Source organism: Thunnus maccoyii, chromosome 17 (assembly GCF_910596095.1).
Source record: "Thunnus maccoyii chromosome 17, fThuMac1.1, whole genome shotgun sequence".
NCBI lineage: Eukaryota > Metazoa > Chordata > Actinopteri > Scombriformes > Scombridae > Thunnus > Thunnus maccoyii.
The window spans coordinates 13,033,262-13,049,284 of record NC_056549.1 but is presented as its reverse complement, the minus strand read 5'-3'; the positions used below and the strand labels follow the sequence as shown (position 1 = coordinate 13,049,284).

At 37.9% G+C, this 16,023-nt stretch overlaps 2 protein-coding genes across 4 annotated transcripts; both read left to right on the top strand.

Moving 5' to 3' along the window:
• Positions 1-4,555: 4,555 nt before the first annotated feature.
• tmem244 (transmembrane protein 244) lies at positions 4,556-10,159 on the top strand. The gene is made up of 6 exons (XM_042390010.1): positions 4,556-4,921; positions 7,299-7,384; positions 7,494-7,570; positions 8,359-8,484; positions 9,012-9,056; positions 9,332-10,159. Exons 1-6 carry the CDS (start codon positions 4,829-4,831, stop codon positions 9,427-9,429), a joined length of 525 nt encoding a protein of 174 aa, XP_042245944.1. The 5' UTR covers positions 4,556-4,828; the 3' UTR covers positions 9,430-10,159.
• A 383-nt stretch (positions 10,160-10,542) lies between these two features.
• fkbp6 (FKBP prolyl isomerase 6) lies at positions 10,543-15,000 on the top strand. Of its 3 annotated transcripts, none has more exons than XM_042390601.1 (9): positions 10,544-10,776; positions 11,958-12,075; positions 12,177-12,266; positions 12,406-12,608; positions 12,733-12,852; positions 13,021-13,218; positions 13,756-13,865; positions 14,199-14,297; positions 14,606-15,000. In XM_042390601.1, the coding sequence occupies exons 1-8, from the start codon at positions 10,702-10,704 to the stop codon at positions 14,278-14,280; spliced, it is 996 nt and encodes a 331-aa protein (XP_042246535.1). In that variant the 5' UTR covers positions 10,544-10,701; the 3' UTR covers positions 14,281-14,297; positions 14,606-15,000. The 3 variants fall into 3 exon arrangements, with proteins under 3 accessions (XP_042246536.1, XP_042246535.1, XP_042246534.1); XM_042390600.1 differs by having other exon boundaries at positions 14,199-14,302; positions 14,608-15,000; XM_042390602.1 differs by lacking the exons at positions 13,756-13,865; positions 14,606-15,000 and having other exon boundaries at positions 10,543-10,776; positions 14,199-14,229.
• Positions 15,001-16,023: the final 1,023 nt, after the last annotated feature.

Below are 16,023 nucleotides of genomic sequence, written 5' to 3'. Positions count from 1 at the left end.
CTGTGTAGAGCGCAGATGACATGGGGATGATTGGCTCTGAAGAAAGACAGAGGAAGAAGCCTTGTTGATGCGCAACCCAGCTTGTGATGTTAAAACGCTTCTATTTAAATAATGTATCCCTTTCTGAGCGATAAGCAGCGGGAGTCTGAATACAGGATCAGCACACAAAGCCTAGAAAATACAACATTCCTGCTGCCATAAAAGCAAGCAGAGAAAGTGCATTTGTGTGTCAGCCAGCTGTAATATAGATAGTCATTAGATGCTCAGAGGTGAAGGTTACACACTTAACTCTGGATTGTTGGAAGTTTTCAGCTTTTCTGTTTCCAAACTGTAAGAGAGGGCAGCAAAAACGTTGCAGATGTTGGCATGTGTGTCATTTCCTGTATTTACATGCTGGAAGTGGTTCAATGAAAATACAGCAGCTGGGGTGAGTTGAAGAGAATGTAAGACAGACATTTGGACAGATATTTTGAACACTAAACTATGTATATATGTGTGTGTGTGTGAGAGAGAGAGAGAGAGAGAGAGAGAGAGAGAAAGACTTATTTGTTCAGATGGCTGAGATTATGTTGGAGAGAAATCAAACACCCTGAGGGCAGAAAAACACAGCTGAAATTGTGCACAAACACACATTGCATGCATACTTATAAACAATCATTAAGACATTCTTTAGATGCCGTTCTTGACCTCAAACCTGACCATGACACGTCTGACCTTAATATAACACCCTCCCCCTGCATATAACCCTTTGGACTCCTCCAACGTCACCATTTTCATAGACCCCAGGAAGAATAATTGCTAACCTGGTAGCAACTCATGGGGATCCAATTTAACAATTAAATAAATAAACTTTCCAGCTTTTTCTGCTCTTGTGGAGCCATCTGGAGCCTGTAAGACCATAAAAACCCCTCATCTTGTCGACACACAAACCCACGCTTGCTCTAAAACTAAAGTAGGCTATCGACAGCTAGCTGAGAGTCATGCTGTAGTCATACTGTAGTGCGGTGGTCGGTCCGTTGCTGTATTTACATTCCCTAAGCTATCGAAATGAAAACATAGAGGGACGTGGAGGATAACTGAACAGGAGGACGAGAGTGAGAACTGAGAGTCTGTAAGAAAAGGAGAGAGAAAAAAACAAAGCCTTACATTGTTGACTGTTGCATTTCTTGTTTACAGGTCCCCTTGGGATCATGGGTTCTCCAAATTGTGTTGACTTTTTCTTTTATTTTAAGCAGCTGTGGAAAGTTTGGTAATTGAAGGGAAACTGTAATTGAGAGGCAATTTGGAGAGCGAGGAGAAGGAGAGGAAATGAGGGAGATAGTGGACAGAGGGAGACAAGATGAAGAAGTAGAGTGGGGGAGGTAAAAACAAATAAGGGGTACAGGGAGGAGACAGGAGAGCAGAGAATTTGTCATTTTTTTAAAAATAATTTAAATAAGAATATCTTAATGGATCAAAACATGACTGACAAGCAGGAGGACTGGTGAAATGGAGACACGTAATGGTTATCTCAGGCTCAGTGAATGGGGAATCAATCGGCTGGAACAGAGCTGCAACGTTTAGTCGATGAATCAATTAGTCAATATTAATCACCAACTATTTTTGATAATCAATATATCGTTTTGAGTCATTTTTCAAGAAAAAAACTAAAATTCCCTGATTCAAGCTTCTTAAATGTGAGAAAATTCTGGTTTCTTTAGTATTTAATGATAGTAAACTGAACATCTTTGGCTTGTGAACTGTTGGTTCGGGCACATTGGGCTTCGGAAAACAGTGATCAACATTTTTCACCATTTTCTGACATTTCATAGACCTACTGACTAAACGACTGATTAATCAAGAAAATAATCGACAGATTAATTGAAAATTAAAATAACAATTAGTTGCAGCCCTAATATGGAGAAATGGTTCAAGGCTGCAGCTAACGAATATTTTCATGATCATTTTCGCGAGTAATCATTTGTTGTATAAAATATCCGATAATAGTGACAAATAACCTTCATAGTAACCCTGAAACTCAAGGTGATGTCATCAAATGTCTTGTTTTGTGTGAGCAACCATTCAAAACTCCAAGATATTCAATTTACAATTGTATAAAATAGAGAAAAGCAGCAAATCTTCACATTTGAGAAGCTGGAACCGGATAATATTTGGCATTTTTGCTTGAAAACTTACTCAGTTGATTATCAAGATAGTTGGAGCTTAATCATTTTCATCTTTCTTCTTCCTTCTTTTCCCTCTTGTTATTGCCTTGTGTATATCTTGAATTAATTATAAAGTATCATACTGTGAGTGTATGTTTATGTGACGTCAAATACACACACAATAAATGCTCATTACAGCCTCTCTGCCTTGTTGACATGTAGGTCAATGAGTCTCAGTGTTCTCATCAGTGTCTCTGCCTCCCTGCATATTGATTTGATTTTCAAAGAATTCAAAACAGATCAGGACAACAGGGGAGATACAGTGTGTTCATTTCTCCGCTGCTGTGGATACAACACAGTTTGTTTAATCTCACTCCTGGTGGTGTAAACACTCCCTTCAGATACAAGAGTGCTCTGTTTTATTATCTCTATCAGTCCTATTTTTCATACTCGCCATATCAGGCCTAAAACGGGTAACTGATATCTAAATGTCCTGCAACTGTTTCATTTTAACTTGATGAATTAGGTTACCAGTATTATAGTATAAAAATGCCTGTTGTTCACATCCAGACATGTTTTAAGACATATAAAAAGACTTCAAGATCATTTTTGTCTGATATGGTTTTAACACAAAAACCTTCAAGTACCTCAATAGAAACTCTTAAAACGACGTCTGCTCCTTCCACCATATTGAATATGCAAATATTTTTCATTTTAAAATCTTAACTGCTGGACATAAGATGTCTCTGACTTCACTGTAAAGTCTATGTCCACAAGAGGCTTCAAGTTTCCACATTACACTTGTGTAAGATGCATATTGGACCACCATTGGCTCCAAACTATTTATGATGTCATAGGCACACGCCTTAAGCTCAGATTTTCCTCGCACACAGAGAAACCCCCCCCCCCCCCTTCAGCAGCTAATGTGAAAACAGCTTTCTAGTTTCAAACTGTGCAAAGTGAAGGTCAAACATCCAACTGAAGGAACAATATTTAACAATATGACACATTTTTGAGAGGAGGGGGACTTTAATAAATTATGAGTGTGATGAAATCCACCTGAAATGATTTTAAGCTGTGGTTTCTAAATTGTCAAATGTATTACTTTCACTGTCCTGATTTTTTTTTTGAGGTATTATAGGTCAAGACAGACTTATTGAACATGGTTTTACCATAATTTCCTCTAATTTTAACTGCCAGTAACAATTTAGATGTCTTTACACATACACACTCATGCAGTACCTGCATTAAGTGCACATGCCAACTGGTAATCTGAGCTATTGAATGTATGCAAGATCATTTTGTGTGTGTGTGTGTCTTCATTACTGCAGTAACACTGAGCAAGTAACGACAGTGAGACGGAAAAAATGTTGGATCATCAGAAGTTTTAGCAACAAAAATATGCATACATGCAATTTCTATTTTTATTGTTTTTGAGTCATTTGCAGAAACATCCATAGATATAAAAAATAGTGTTCACTGTGAGTGTGATTAGTTTTCTGTGAGCTTTAGAGTAATAAAATGTACCAGAATATACACACACACACACACACACACACACACACACACACACACACAGGGGAATGAATAGTTATGACGCCTACCTTGCTCTCTCCCCCTTACTCCCCTGCTCTCCATCACTATGGTTACACTGATGCAGGTTACCGTGGCAGCCAAGTCAACCCCACTGACACACAAAGGCGCACGTGCCTGTGCTTCACCGCACACACAAAGACATACGCAGGCTGTGACGCTGACCAGTGTGAATGAAGAGTTTCTTTAGCTATTTCAGGAGGGAGACGGGGACTTTGAGCCTTCGTCATTCCTCCATCACTACCTGGTTTTTCTATTTTGCCCCCTTTCTTGCTCATGTTTCTTTGTCCTCTTCCGATTCTCCCTCTTTGTTCTGTTTTTACTCACAATGTCTGAGTCAAACAGAGCATAGAGAAGAATGATTTATGACAGACAGCATTATTATGAAGCTATACATATGAATGGAGCAACAGGAAGTATCTTATCTGCTGCTGCCAGTCCTGTGCAAGCTGCTGTAATCATCTCTTGATCTTGTGCTGGATCTTCATTGGTGGAGCTGTTCTGTCTGTGCTTGTGAGACTATGCTGCCACCTAATGTTCATATTAGGAACTGACAGACAGACTGTAATTGTGTCTTTCTTGTTGTTTTGTTGCAGGTTTCTCCAAAACTGGACTTTCAGGATGAATCATAAAGGTGTTGTATAACTGCCGTATAATTATGCTAAGCTCAGTCAGTTAATTCCACTGTTGCTGTATATTCTTCTTCTGCTCTGTACTCTTCTTCTGTGCTCTATTTTTTCTCAAATACAACGAGAACAGGAAGAAGGAAAAAGAAGCATGGCAGAAAGAAAGGAAGAGACAATGTAAGAAAAGGAAAAAAAGGAATAAAGAGTAGAGGGAAGTAACGGATTTACGATTAAGCCAAACTAACTTCCTTCTCTTGGTTTATATGTAAAAGTGCACACTAGTATTTTCACCTTTATCCCTTTTGGGATTTACTCAGACTTCTTAGTAGTAATCCCATTTCTTCTAATCCAGCCCTCCTTCTCCCCCTTCTCCTCCTCCTCCTCCATCACACCACCCAACATGCTCTCTCACACACTAATACACACATGTAGCCTACATTCGCTCATTTAGACCAGCAGCCATTCATGTTGTTGGACTACTGCTGTCGTTGTTGTGGATTCACACTCATAAAACGCCATGGACCCTTATCCCTCAAGACTACACCCAGTGATACCTGGGTAAGGAAGCCCTGTAGGATGTAGAAAACTGTACTATGGTAGAGAGTTAAGGCATGTTTGTAAGTTAACAGGCTCAGTTCACAGCAAGGTGTTTATCGATACCTCTGAGAGAGCTAATTGTACTTTCACTTTTTATAGATTACATTTTTATTTGAAGCTTTATTGATAATACAGAAGGCAGCGTTAGGTAGCAAGTTGAGTACTTTATATAATGTATTTCTTAAACAATATTAGCATAATATAATATATTGGATTAAATGAACACAATACAGTATAAACTTGTTGTACTTGTTTTTTTTTCAAGTATTACTTTGCTTAATTATGCACATATTTATGTTACAAGAGACAGTTTATTGCAGTTTATGGATGTGCACCCTTATTACAGTCATAATCAACATTTAAGTGATGTTTGTGTTCTCATAATGTCACAATTAGACTGTTGTTTTGTGTCTTTTCAAGCAAGCTTTTGAGTGAACAGCCTAAACTCACCCTCACTGTTTAGGGTTGAATTTAAAGTCTCAACGCTTATTTCTAGAGAGTTTTTAAAGCACCGGCTAGTCTGGAGAACACAAACAAATTGGTGTGTTAGCAGAGTTGTTTAGCTGTCTCTTAGGGTATTAGTGTGAGCTTGAGCTGAACGTTTTAGCTTTCAGACACACATCCTCATGGCTATGTGAATAGGGCTAAAATAAATCCCACAGTGTTCCCATGTAGTTCGACCACAATGAAATTAGTCTATTCAAAGCCTCATATAGGTGTGAATTCCTATACTTTTTTGTTGTTTTGCTTTTTTTTCTTTCCATTTCTCACTGCTATTCATGTCTGATATGGAAGTAACCTGGAAATGATGATATAGAAGGAATGAAGAAGCACAGGAAGAGGAAACTGAGACAATTATACCTCTGTATCATAAATAAAATGTCCTCTAATGGTGATTTAATGCCGAGAGATCCTTTTAATTAGCCCTGAAATATTCAGTCGATTAGTCCGGGAAGAGGAAATTAACTGACAACGATTTTTCTTTTGTTTCGTTTGTAAGTAATTTATCAAGCAAAAATACCAAACACTGTTTGTTCCTACCTCTCAGATGTGAGAGTTTGCTTCTTTTTTTCAATCTTACAGCTTGTAAATTAAATATATTTGGCTTTGGGCTGTTGGTCAGACAAAAAGGGAAAACTGAAGACATCACCCCAATTCTGATGAGCATTTCTCACTATTTTATGACATTTTATTGTGTAAAAAAAGGTTAAAAAGGGAATCATAAAAATCTATTAAAATTTCAATGAAGAAAAGAATCATTAATTGCAGCCCTAACAATCTATGTATCATTATAAACATGTAACAAGATCAACTCCAGTGCAACAGTTTTTGGAAAATGTATATTTAGACAGTGTAGTGAAAGCGGTATCACGGCAGATGTTTGACTTGTCACAGCAGGAAAATCACAATAAGATTAACGATGACTCCGTTCCTCTGATGTGTGCCAGTGAGTCAGCGTGCACGGCCTCGACACCAGCACACCTCACTGGAATGTGTCCCATTATTAGTTACACCTGTGTTTGACAAGCCAAAATATCAGCGGTGAGAAAGGTCTTTTATCTCTCTTCCCGGTGTGTCTTGTAATTCATTTCCTGTGAAGGCTGCAGTTACTCATATATGAAAGGAGACTTTAGTAAGTGATGCAGGCTGACTGCTGATGTCTGCTGTCGTAAGAGTTTTTTTCTTTCGGCCTCACAAAGGAAAAAAGAAAATATCTCCAAATATAGAGTCCTCTAGTCAACGCAGATTCAAATCAGTGACATAAAGGCTTATGTTTAGGCTTGGTATTTATGGTTTTGTTTTCTCTGTTACTCTGTTATTGCCTTGTTTATTGTGTTCGAACATCTGCAGATGATTGATGGAAGATGTTTCAAATGCCAAAAGGTGTAGAATTTCAACCACCCATTGATTAGTGGCTCTTGATTTTGGATTTTGGTGTTTTAACACAAGTAGGTTGTAATTTTAGCTTTTCTTTCAGCAGTCAAATGATGGAAAAATAAAATGTGTACATTCTGGCAGTAAGATGCAGTATATAGTAAAATTGAGATCAATTATTGTCACAATTTGAGTATGGATATTCACTCTTGTCCTTTTTGGGTGTACCAAAATAAACTAAGCTCAAATGTCCACTTACTGGCTTTTAAGGGCTTTGATGTGCGTCTAAGGTCAGACGGGATCTATTCCTCATTATCCCTCAGGAAGAAAATCTTTTAACTACAGGAAACATGCAGCTTTTAAAAACACAGCAGGTTTCAGTTAAAGCGCTCACACTCACGGGGAATTATCAGTAAGCATGTATAATATAACAGTTTCATTTTCTCTGTCTCCGTATCCTCAGGTCGTCCTCCAGAATCTGTTGATGTGCATGATCTGCTTCTACTCTCTCTACTACATTGTGGTCAGCGTTTGCATCGGACTGCTCAGGTACACTCACACTCAAACATAACATGAGACTTTCTGGAAAGACACTGAGTGTGTTGAAATTGAAATTATTGTTTGAGTACATCTGTAGCATCTTTTGGTGTTTCTTTAGGGTTCATGAGATCAACAGTTTGTTGACGCCATTTGACTACACAACACAACCATCATGGCAGAACCCCAAATACCTTGGTGAGTAGCAGTGGTTGCATGTAACCAAGTACATGTACATATAATTGAGTAAAACTTTAAGGTGCTTGTAGTTACCTCAATATTTCAGTTTAATGCTTTATACTTTTTACTCCACTACATTAATTTGACAGTTAAAGTGACTAGTTACTTTGCAGATTCAAGTTTTCTCAAGTACAAAACATGTGTATTAATAATTAAATTATATAATATTGATGATTTTATAATAGAGAAGAGTCATTAAATATGTGATTTTTAGGTTCGTTCCCACCTTGATACAGACTGTCCTTCATATCACCCCACTTAAAAACCCTCATGTCCACCTGTTAGGTGCCTTTTGAAGGACAGCATTTCAACATGTCATAGTGAGAAAATACAGATGTAACTAATAACTTAAATGATGACTGCAGTCCTTTTACAGCCAGTGTTTCAGTTCCAGAGCTGTGATATAATGCATGCTCTCTCACTGGCATGACTTACTGGAACCATCATAAATTTTATTACTTTCACCTGTGCTTTTAAAACTCTGTTCCTCTACTGTGGAAAAATGTCTGCAACTACTACTACCCCAGTAAATAATCAACAATCAGCTGCTATAGCACAATGATATATAGTTTTTTAGTTTTGTGACCTATAGACCTGTGGAAAACTGAGAGATGAAAATGGTGTTTTTTTCCACACTTACCTGTAACAACATCTGATGTCCTCACATGGACCAAAATATGAAGAAAAACCTTCATCTTTGGTGATATGATAATTATATGTTTTATGTTTTCTCTGTCTCTCTTTAGTTGGTGTGATTTCCACAGAAGTGACTTATATTTTGGGAGGGCTGATATTCGCCTGGATTGTAGAGGAGTGGGTTTGGGATTACGCCATTACAGTCACACTGCTGCATGTCGCCATGACTGTAGCAGGTAAACACATACACACACACAAAGTGGATCAATGGAGCGGAACAGCTGATAGGATTGGACGCCTGGTTATGTAATTGGATATAGTGACTGTAGTTCAAAGATGTATAGACACACTCTTTATCCATTTGTATCTCTATTTTTTTTAAATTCAGGGGACCAATATAAATTTCTCACAGCCTACTGACCAAATTGAAACCAACACAATAAAGACACAAGACCAAGAGTCTACAGCCAAGCTAACAGCTGTGAGATTGTCCTAAGGCTAATTCCTAGTGTTGGCATGCTAACACGCTCACAATGACAATACTAACATGCAACTGTTGAGCACATTTAATATTTACCACATTCACCTGACCTTGGCCTGATGATGGCGCTAGCACAGCTAAACGAGGACCCAAACGACTTCCAGACATTCATCTTTCCCTCTTGATTTTATATGGATTAATCTAGTCTATGAATTCCGTGAAAAGTGCTGGTGTTTTGTTTTTTTTAAATATTTTAACCACAGTTTCCTGTTATTTCTACAGTGATGTCAGATTTCCCGTCAGCTGAGCACTGGTGGATGGCTCTGGGTAAGATTTGTTATTTCTTCTTGTTCATCTTTCTTCATCATCTGTGTCCAATTCCGTTTGCTGAAGATGAACACTCCACTCTCAACTTCTCCCCATTTCTCACTTTATCTGGCCAAGATCTCACTTCTTCCTGTTCCCAGACTCACTACAACTCATTCCTACATCCCGTCAGATTCAGGTTTCATGAGGACAACCGCTGCTGTCCTCCAAACCTTCCTTTGATTGATTCCTTTTTCTCATTTATGTAATCTCTCTCTCTCTCTCTCTCTCTGTAGGTTCAGGCCTTGTGATGATGATATTTGGAGGACAACTCTTGGCCTATAAACTCTTCAGAAGCAACTTTGTCTACCCGGCTGAACTGCAGAACTTTTAATGAACACAACAAAGAAAGCTTTTAACTGGCTTAAACCTCAAATCCAGATACATCCCAGTGGATTAACGTTGCAAAATATTACTGCTAGGTCATGTTAACACGGGTATGACACAGCATATCTATCAAGATTTATTTTTCCTCTGAAGCAACCACAAGACACACTTTGTCTACTAGATAACTTTGTAAAATAACTAATAGTCTGATCCCTCCTTGTACAAATGGCCCAACTTTGTTTATTGAACAACCGTGTTTTTTTTAACATATTCTGTACAGTTAAATATTGTTTTGTATTGTTTCTTGGCACATTACTCATACTGTAAGCTAAATGTAGGAAGAGATGACACCTGTAGCATTCTGTAAAATACTACTAACATAAAACAAATCTAATGACTGATATTTCTTCATCGGTGAGTTAAATCATCTATTTTTCATTTGTAATGTCAGGGTAATATTTTGAATGTGTCACATACTTTTGTAGAGTTTATAGTGTAGTGGTCTGACAGAGAAAATCATAACCTTTTCAGACAGCAAGTAGAAGTCTGAAATCTGTGCTACATTAGGTCAGAAAATCATTTCCTCCGAAGAGTCTAAACCTTCAAAGCTGATCTCCTCATCCTCATACTGGATTCAATCTGTAGGTGCTATATGAGATGATCAGATCTACAACACAAATGCATAATGATTTTAACTCTGGTTGTATATATTATATAAAAACTTGATTCACATTAAATACTGCAAAATGATTGTTTTGTGTGTTTGCCTCTCTTCATGCATGCATGTATGTGCCACTGTGTTGATTCCCTGATTGAAACTATAAGGAAACTGGACAAAGTGGAACCTAAGACAGATAAGCTGAAATATCAGCGGCGAGAATTTTTTTGATATCAGATCCAAACAACCATTTAGCTCTTTTCCACAAAAGTCATATAGCCTAAGCTCAAAGTCTTGACAAGGAGATATGAAAACAGTAGGAAAGTATGTGTGAGTGTTTGATGCAGTATATATGTAAAATGGCTGTTTTGTTTACTGAGTTATGAAGAATAATTAGGGGAATTCCTGATTGCGTTGCTATATGGCAGTTGTAAAACGGATTTGTGGACTTCTGAGCTGCGACAGTTGCGTCTAATTTACGGTCAAGGTCACGTGACTCCCAATTAAGCAGCCCAACCTTGAGCGCCAAAACAAACTGAGTAACTAGTTACTTTTCGTCTTTTTTTCCCCACGCTAAAATAACAATTCCTGAAAGTTGTAGTAAACGTATCCACCAGCTAAATGTCAGGAAACGGATTAATATCCAGTATCCGGAGGCTGATACACACTGAAGAGCGGCTGAGGAGGAACACTCCGGTCAGTTCACATGAGGCTAACGTTAGCTCAGCTAGCTAAATCTGGAGAAAGGTTCCTGATGTTTGTGTTGGTTAATTGCATTTTAACTTAGTCATGAGTCCAGAAAACACACCGCCCTTTATATTCAGCCTCAGATGTGTTTCTCATTTAAATAAAAGCTTTTGTTCTTACAGGTATTACACAGAGGCGAGTTTGCCAGTTAAAGGGAAATGCTAAGTTAGCTATTTATAGATATTCAGTAAAGTTCCTCCAGTAAATAACTTTTTATTTAATAAATCAGCATCAGTATTTATAAAGCTAGACACTGAGCCTTGCTGACATTGTATGGCTAAAACTGACGATAATTTTCTCGATTAATAGGTTCCGGTTAGTCGTTTGATCTATGAAATGTCAGAAAATGGTTAAAAATTGGCGATCTACATGTCCAAAATGCCAAGATGAAACCTGAAATATTTTGTTTTGTGCAAACATAGTAATTATTCTAACATTGAAGAAGCTGGAACAAGAGAAATTTAGTATTTTTTCTTTAAAAAAAAGTAGCTCAAAACGATTAATTATCAAAATAGTTGTCAATTCATTTTCTGTTGATCGACTAATGTCGACTGACTCAATGTCAATGGGTAATAGCCCTCTTCCTGTTTACTTAAGTGAGGCTTAAGTTGAATCATACCTGTTAACATTGTAAATTACAGATCTAGATGAAGTTAAATTTGGTGTAAATCAGTATTAATTGGTAACTGATATTGATTTTACAACTCAGTACAACAACATTATCTCTTTAAACTTGAGTGTCAAAGTCATCAGGAGTTGAGATTAATAACATACTGTCTCATGAAGCTACTCAGGTTACAGCATGTGTGACAAATAAATATTGGAAAGTTAAGCAATAATTCATGTATCACATTAACATCAATCTTGTGATGCAAAAGCATTTTTGAGACTACATTATAGCACTTTTCTCATCACCTCTTTTGTAACTACTGTAGCTTTGTCTTAGTTTCAGTTCAAATCTTTCAGCAGAATAAGTAGTTATGCGAATGTGAAACTACATTTCCTTTGTACATACAGTTTAATCTACATGTCTTGAGAATGGCTATGGAAACACTAATACCTAATGGACTGGAAAATGCTTATAAGTCACCTAGTTTTGGGTAATGCTAAGGTTTTTCCTGCCGTTGTAGAGTCCGTTTGAACAGCTACGCCAACAGATGAATGATGTCTTGGGAGATGGTGGGATCCTGAAAGAGGTGGTCCAGCCTGGAGAAGGCCCACCTGTACCCCAGAACGCTTCAGTATTGAGTAGTTATAAGTGTTTCTTTGTAAAGCTCCCTGATGCAGTTATTATTTCCCTAATTACTTTGTTCAGGCGTAACCCTTCCTTGTTCTTTTTTCTTACACAGTCCATTACTCAGGTTTCCTCGAATATTCAGACCGCCCTTTTGAAACCACCACTAACTTCAAGTACCCCCGGATGATGAAGTTAGGGAGAGGTCAGAAATAACATTTGCACATTCACTGAGCAGTAATTTGTATGTTAGCTTTATGAAAATTGTGGCATTCTGGGTGGATAATAGTAGGTTGATTGATTGATGATTGATTGTCTCATTCTTGATATGATCATTTAAACAGACGTGACTCTGGCTGGACTGGAGCTGGGTCTGTTGACCATGCAGAAAGGAGAGTTCTCACGTTTTCTCCTCCAGCCCCAGTATGCGTACGGGGAAATGGGTTGTCCTCCATTCATTCCCTCATCTGCTGTGGTTCTGTATGAGGTTCAGATCATCGACTTCCTCGACTCGGGCCAAGTGGACGACTTTATCACGATGAGTCCGGTAAGTAGGCGGTAAAGTACGTTTCCTGTTATTGTCACAGAGCGCTGAGGGGGTCACAGATCACGTAAATAATTGTTCTCCCACTTGACAGCAAGTGTTTACTAATGTACTGCTTTTTGTTCAGGAGGAGCAGAACACTGTTTCTCTGTCCACTCTTCTTGAAGTTGTCAACACACTACGCAGCTTTGGCAACCGTTGCTTCAACCAGAGCCGTTATGACAACGCCAAAGATCGCTATAAACAGGTAAGCTGGTATTCTCTGTTATTACCTTTATTTTTCATTATATTTGAGTCAGTTTTACCAGCCACACAGATGCCATTTTTTTGTCTGAATCTACTTGGAGCAAAACTAGATTTTAAACTGGAAAACTTGAAACCGTATTTCATAATTAAATGTTTGCTTGGCCAACAGGCGTTGATGTTGCTGGGGAACAGAGAAACACCAAGTGATGCAGAAAAGGAGAAGATCAAGATAGCTCTTCTTCCTCTTTATCTGAATCTTTCACTCACCGAGCTCCGTCTGGACAGCCCACACAAAGCCCTTAAATACGGCAACAAAGCCTTGGAGATAGACGCTGCCAACACAAAGGCTCTTTTCCGCTGTGGACAGGTCAGACGGGGCCTTGGTTTGTTTGTTTTTCATAAAGGAAGATAAGAATTCTTACAGGCTCTGAAGTATCTGGGATTAAGTGGTTTGTTTTTTTCTTTCTAAACAAAAGTTGCCAAGGAGTTTAAAAATATAGGATGATGAACACAGGTAGGAGTAGACGCAGATGTTCAAACCCTGGAGCATTTTCAAGTTTATGTTAAGAGCTTAAACCATAATTTCACCTTTGCAAATCATCAATCCACAACAGGAGCTGAGACACTCTCCCGATAGTTCAAAATGCTACATGTCAGCCAGATATCAGCTTTAATTAACTAAACATTTGTGCACTTACAGATTTATTTAAACAATGTATTTTTAAGGATGAATTCTGTTTAACATTTAACTTAACTGTTCTGAACTTTAAACCTCCATATGAGCCTAAACGCATCTCGAAATCCATGGGCAGCATTGCCTTCTTCAGAATCAATATGTTTCCATGTTCTCAGAACTATAAATAAAGATTAGTCCATTATTCAAGACCGATTTCGTCCCTGTCAGGCGTATCTGGAGCTGCATGAGTACGAGAGTGCCCAGGGCTGCCTCATAACTGCTCAAGCAAAGAAGCCCTTTGACAGTGACATTAACAACCTTCTGAGGAAAGTGGCAATGTAAGATGAACCTTTATTGACACATAAATACTCAAATAAATAGTCAGGATGTCTGGTTCTGAGGATTCATCTGTGACCATTACAAAAATCATCACATCCTTGCAAAGAGAATAATTCCAACTTTACTTTTCTTTTTACATGCACATACATACACACAAGCCTACAAATTGATATATTAGGCATGCCTTGTCATTTATATTTTTGGTTTTAGAATAATGGCCTTGATTTTTATTATTTTTGTGTGGCAGATTTGTTGTGAGACAGTGCTACCTTTAGCCACAAGCTAATCTAAAGATATATTTAATGTGTGTGTGAATCATTTACATGTTCCAGATGCTATAAAGACAGCTTGGACAAACAGAAAGACATGTACTCAAAGATGTTCAAAGGTTTGAAGGGACCTGTGAAGATGTAAAGATGACATGAAAAAAAAAAAGGTAAGAAGTCCTGTTGACTGATTCCTCCTGGGTTTTATTTCTACTTGTCTTGTCCCACATGTGGGTTAGCTCAATACTAGAAGCACCTCATTATTTTAAATATAAGACAATGATTATTGTCAGCATTCCACAGTTACAGCTCCCATGATTCTTAGCCGTAGACACAATTGAAACTTGACGTTTCAATGATTATTTTAAGTTGGATAAACTGTCCAGTACAAAAGTAGATATTTATTTTACTTTAAATGTGAACAGAAAAACCCAGATTAACTGACCACATGAATAAAAACAATCTTGTGTTGCAGATGACGAGGGGGATTTCAAGGTTCAGCAGTACAATTTCTCTCCAGCTCTGCAAATTCTGATAGTTAAGCCTTTTGTGTTTTTTTGCTGGTGTTATAAAGGGACTAATGTTGCACTGGTGTACAGTTAATTTCCTTTTTCTATAAAATTCTTGCCACGTTGAAATGTTAATGTCAAATATTTGTTAATAATGTCGCTCAATAGTTTTCTGTTTGAAGATGTGCTCACCTCACATTGATCATTATTACAGATGGAAGAACATTTTTACAAAAATTTGCCACCCCTCCTTTAATGCCCTTAAATAAATACTGTTTCCACTGGAGTGTTTAGATATTATCATGGGGTTTGATCACTCTTGAGGTGATAAAAATAAAATAAAAAACATTCACTTCTAAGACACCTCGTCTTTGTTGTAGATAGATTTGAAGATTTTGAACACATGCTGTGCTCGGCTTACTATTCTCCTTAATATTGACACAAGCTACTGTTTCATTCACATTAGAAGATTACTGCTCCTGCATAATTTTGGATGAACTACTGTCATTTTTTGTGTTGAGTTTATGTCAGATAAATAATTTCGTATCTATTTTTAAAGAGTGACTGAATTTTGGAAGATGTGTGATCACCAAAGTACATCAGTTTTGGCAGTGTTCTTTACAGATTATGCATTAAACGCTTTGGCGTTTATATTTTCAGAGACTATATTCATGCACCCTCTGTATTCAGGTAAGGGGGGTGAGGATACAAAGACTGAGACCTTGTTTTGCTGCTGATTGAGTTTGTCTGAACAGTACAGACAACACAAATTTTAATCTGATTAACAGCATATGGGGAGGGGGACTGGGGGGACGGTGTGTGTCGAAATACTCAGTGATCATTCGCATTTTATTCCAAACAGCCACTAGTCATCGTACCAAGTAACAACGCCAGAGGGAACACACGAGCAAGCCTCAAGAACAGAAAGCTGCTTAGTTACAGGATGCAATTTAAGAAAGTATGACATTTGAGTTGTTGAATTATAAAGCCGGGCTGCAGTAGAAAAACTCCAAATACAGCTAGAATGTGAGATACTGGTCCATCAAAATAAGTATTAGAATATGCAGATACCCATAAATTAAGTATTTGCTTGATAATATTCTTATTCTCTGTTTAAATTGGGTCCGGTCATGATTTTACCATCTCATCAATTGCAACAGTTCTGCTGTTCTCTTAATATCTACACTCATAACATGCACCACAACAGGCTGCCATGTTGTGCGACTACTGCTGCGAAGCACACAGATGTCTGCAGTGTTAAAGTGGTCAGAAGGAGGCAGGGTGTGACAGCAGGAGGAAGGTAAGAGCGACTGCGTAATTGGAAAGAAGAGAGGGGAGGGAAGGTGGGGTGACCAGGGATCAGAAGTGGGGAGGGGCAGATG

Coding starts and splice junctions, on each gene's coding strand:
- tmem244 (XM_042390010.1), top strand. CDS start 4,829: ATGTTGTTGGACTACTGCTGTCGTTGTTGTGGATTCACACTCATAAAA. Junction 4,922..7,298: donor CTACACCCAGTGATACCTGG/GTAAGGAAGCCC, acceptor CCGTATCCTCAG/GTCGTCCTCCAGAATCTGTT. Junction 7,571..8,358: donor GCAGAACCCCAAATACCTTG/GTGAGTAGCAGT, acceptor GTCTCTCTTTAG/TTGGTGTGATTTCCACAGAA.
- fkbp6 (XM_042390601.1), top strand. CDS start 10,702: ATGTCAGGAAACGGATTAATATCCAGTATCCGGAGGCTGATACACACT. Junction 12,076..12,176: donor CCAGAACGCTTCAGTATTGA/GTAGTTATAAGT, acceptor TTTCTTACACAG/TCCATTACTCAGGTTTCCTC. Junction 13,219..13,755: donor CTCTTTTCCGCTGTGGACAG/GTCAGACGGGGC, acceptor CGTCCCTGTCAG/GCGTATCTGGAGCTGCATGA.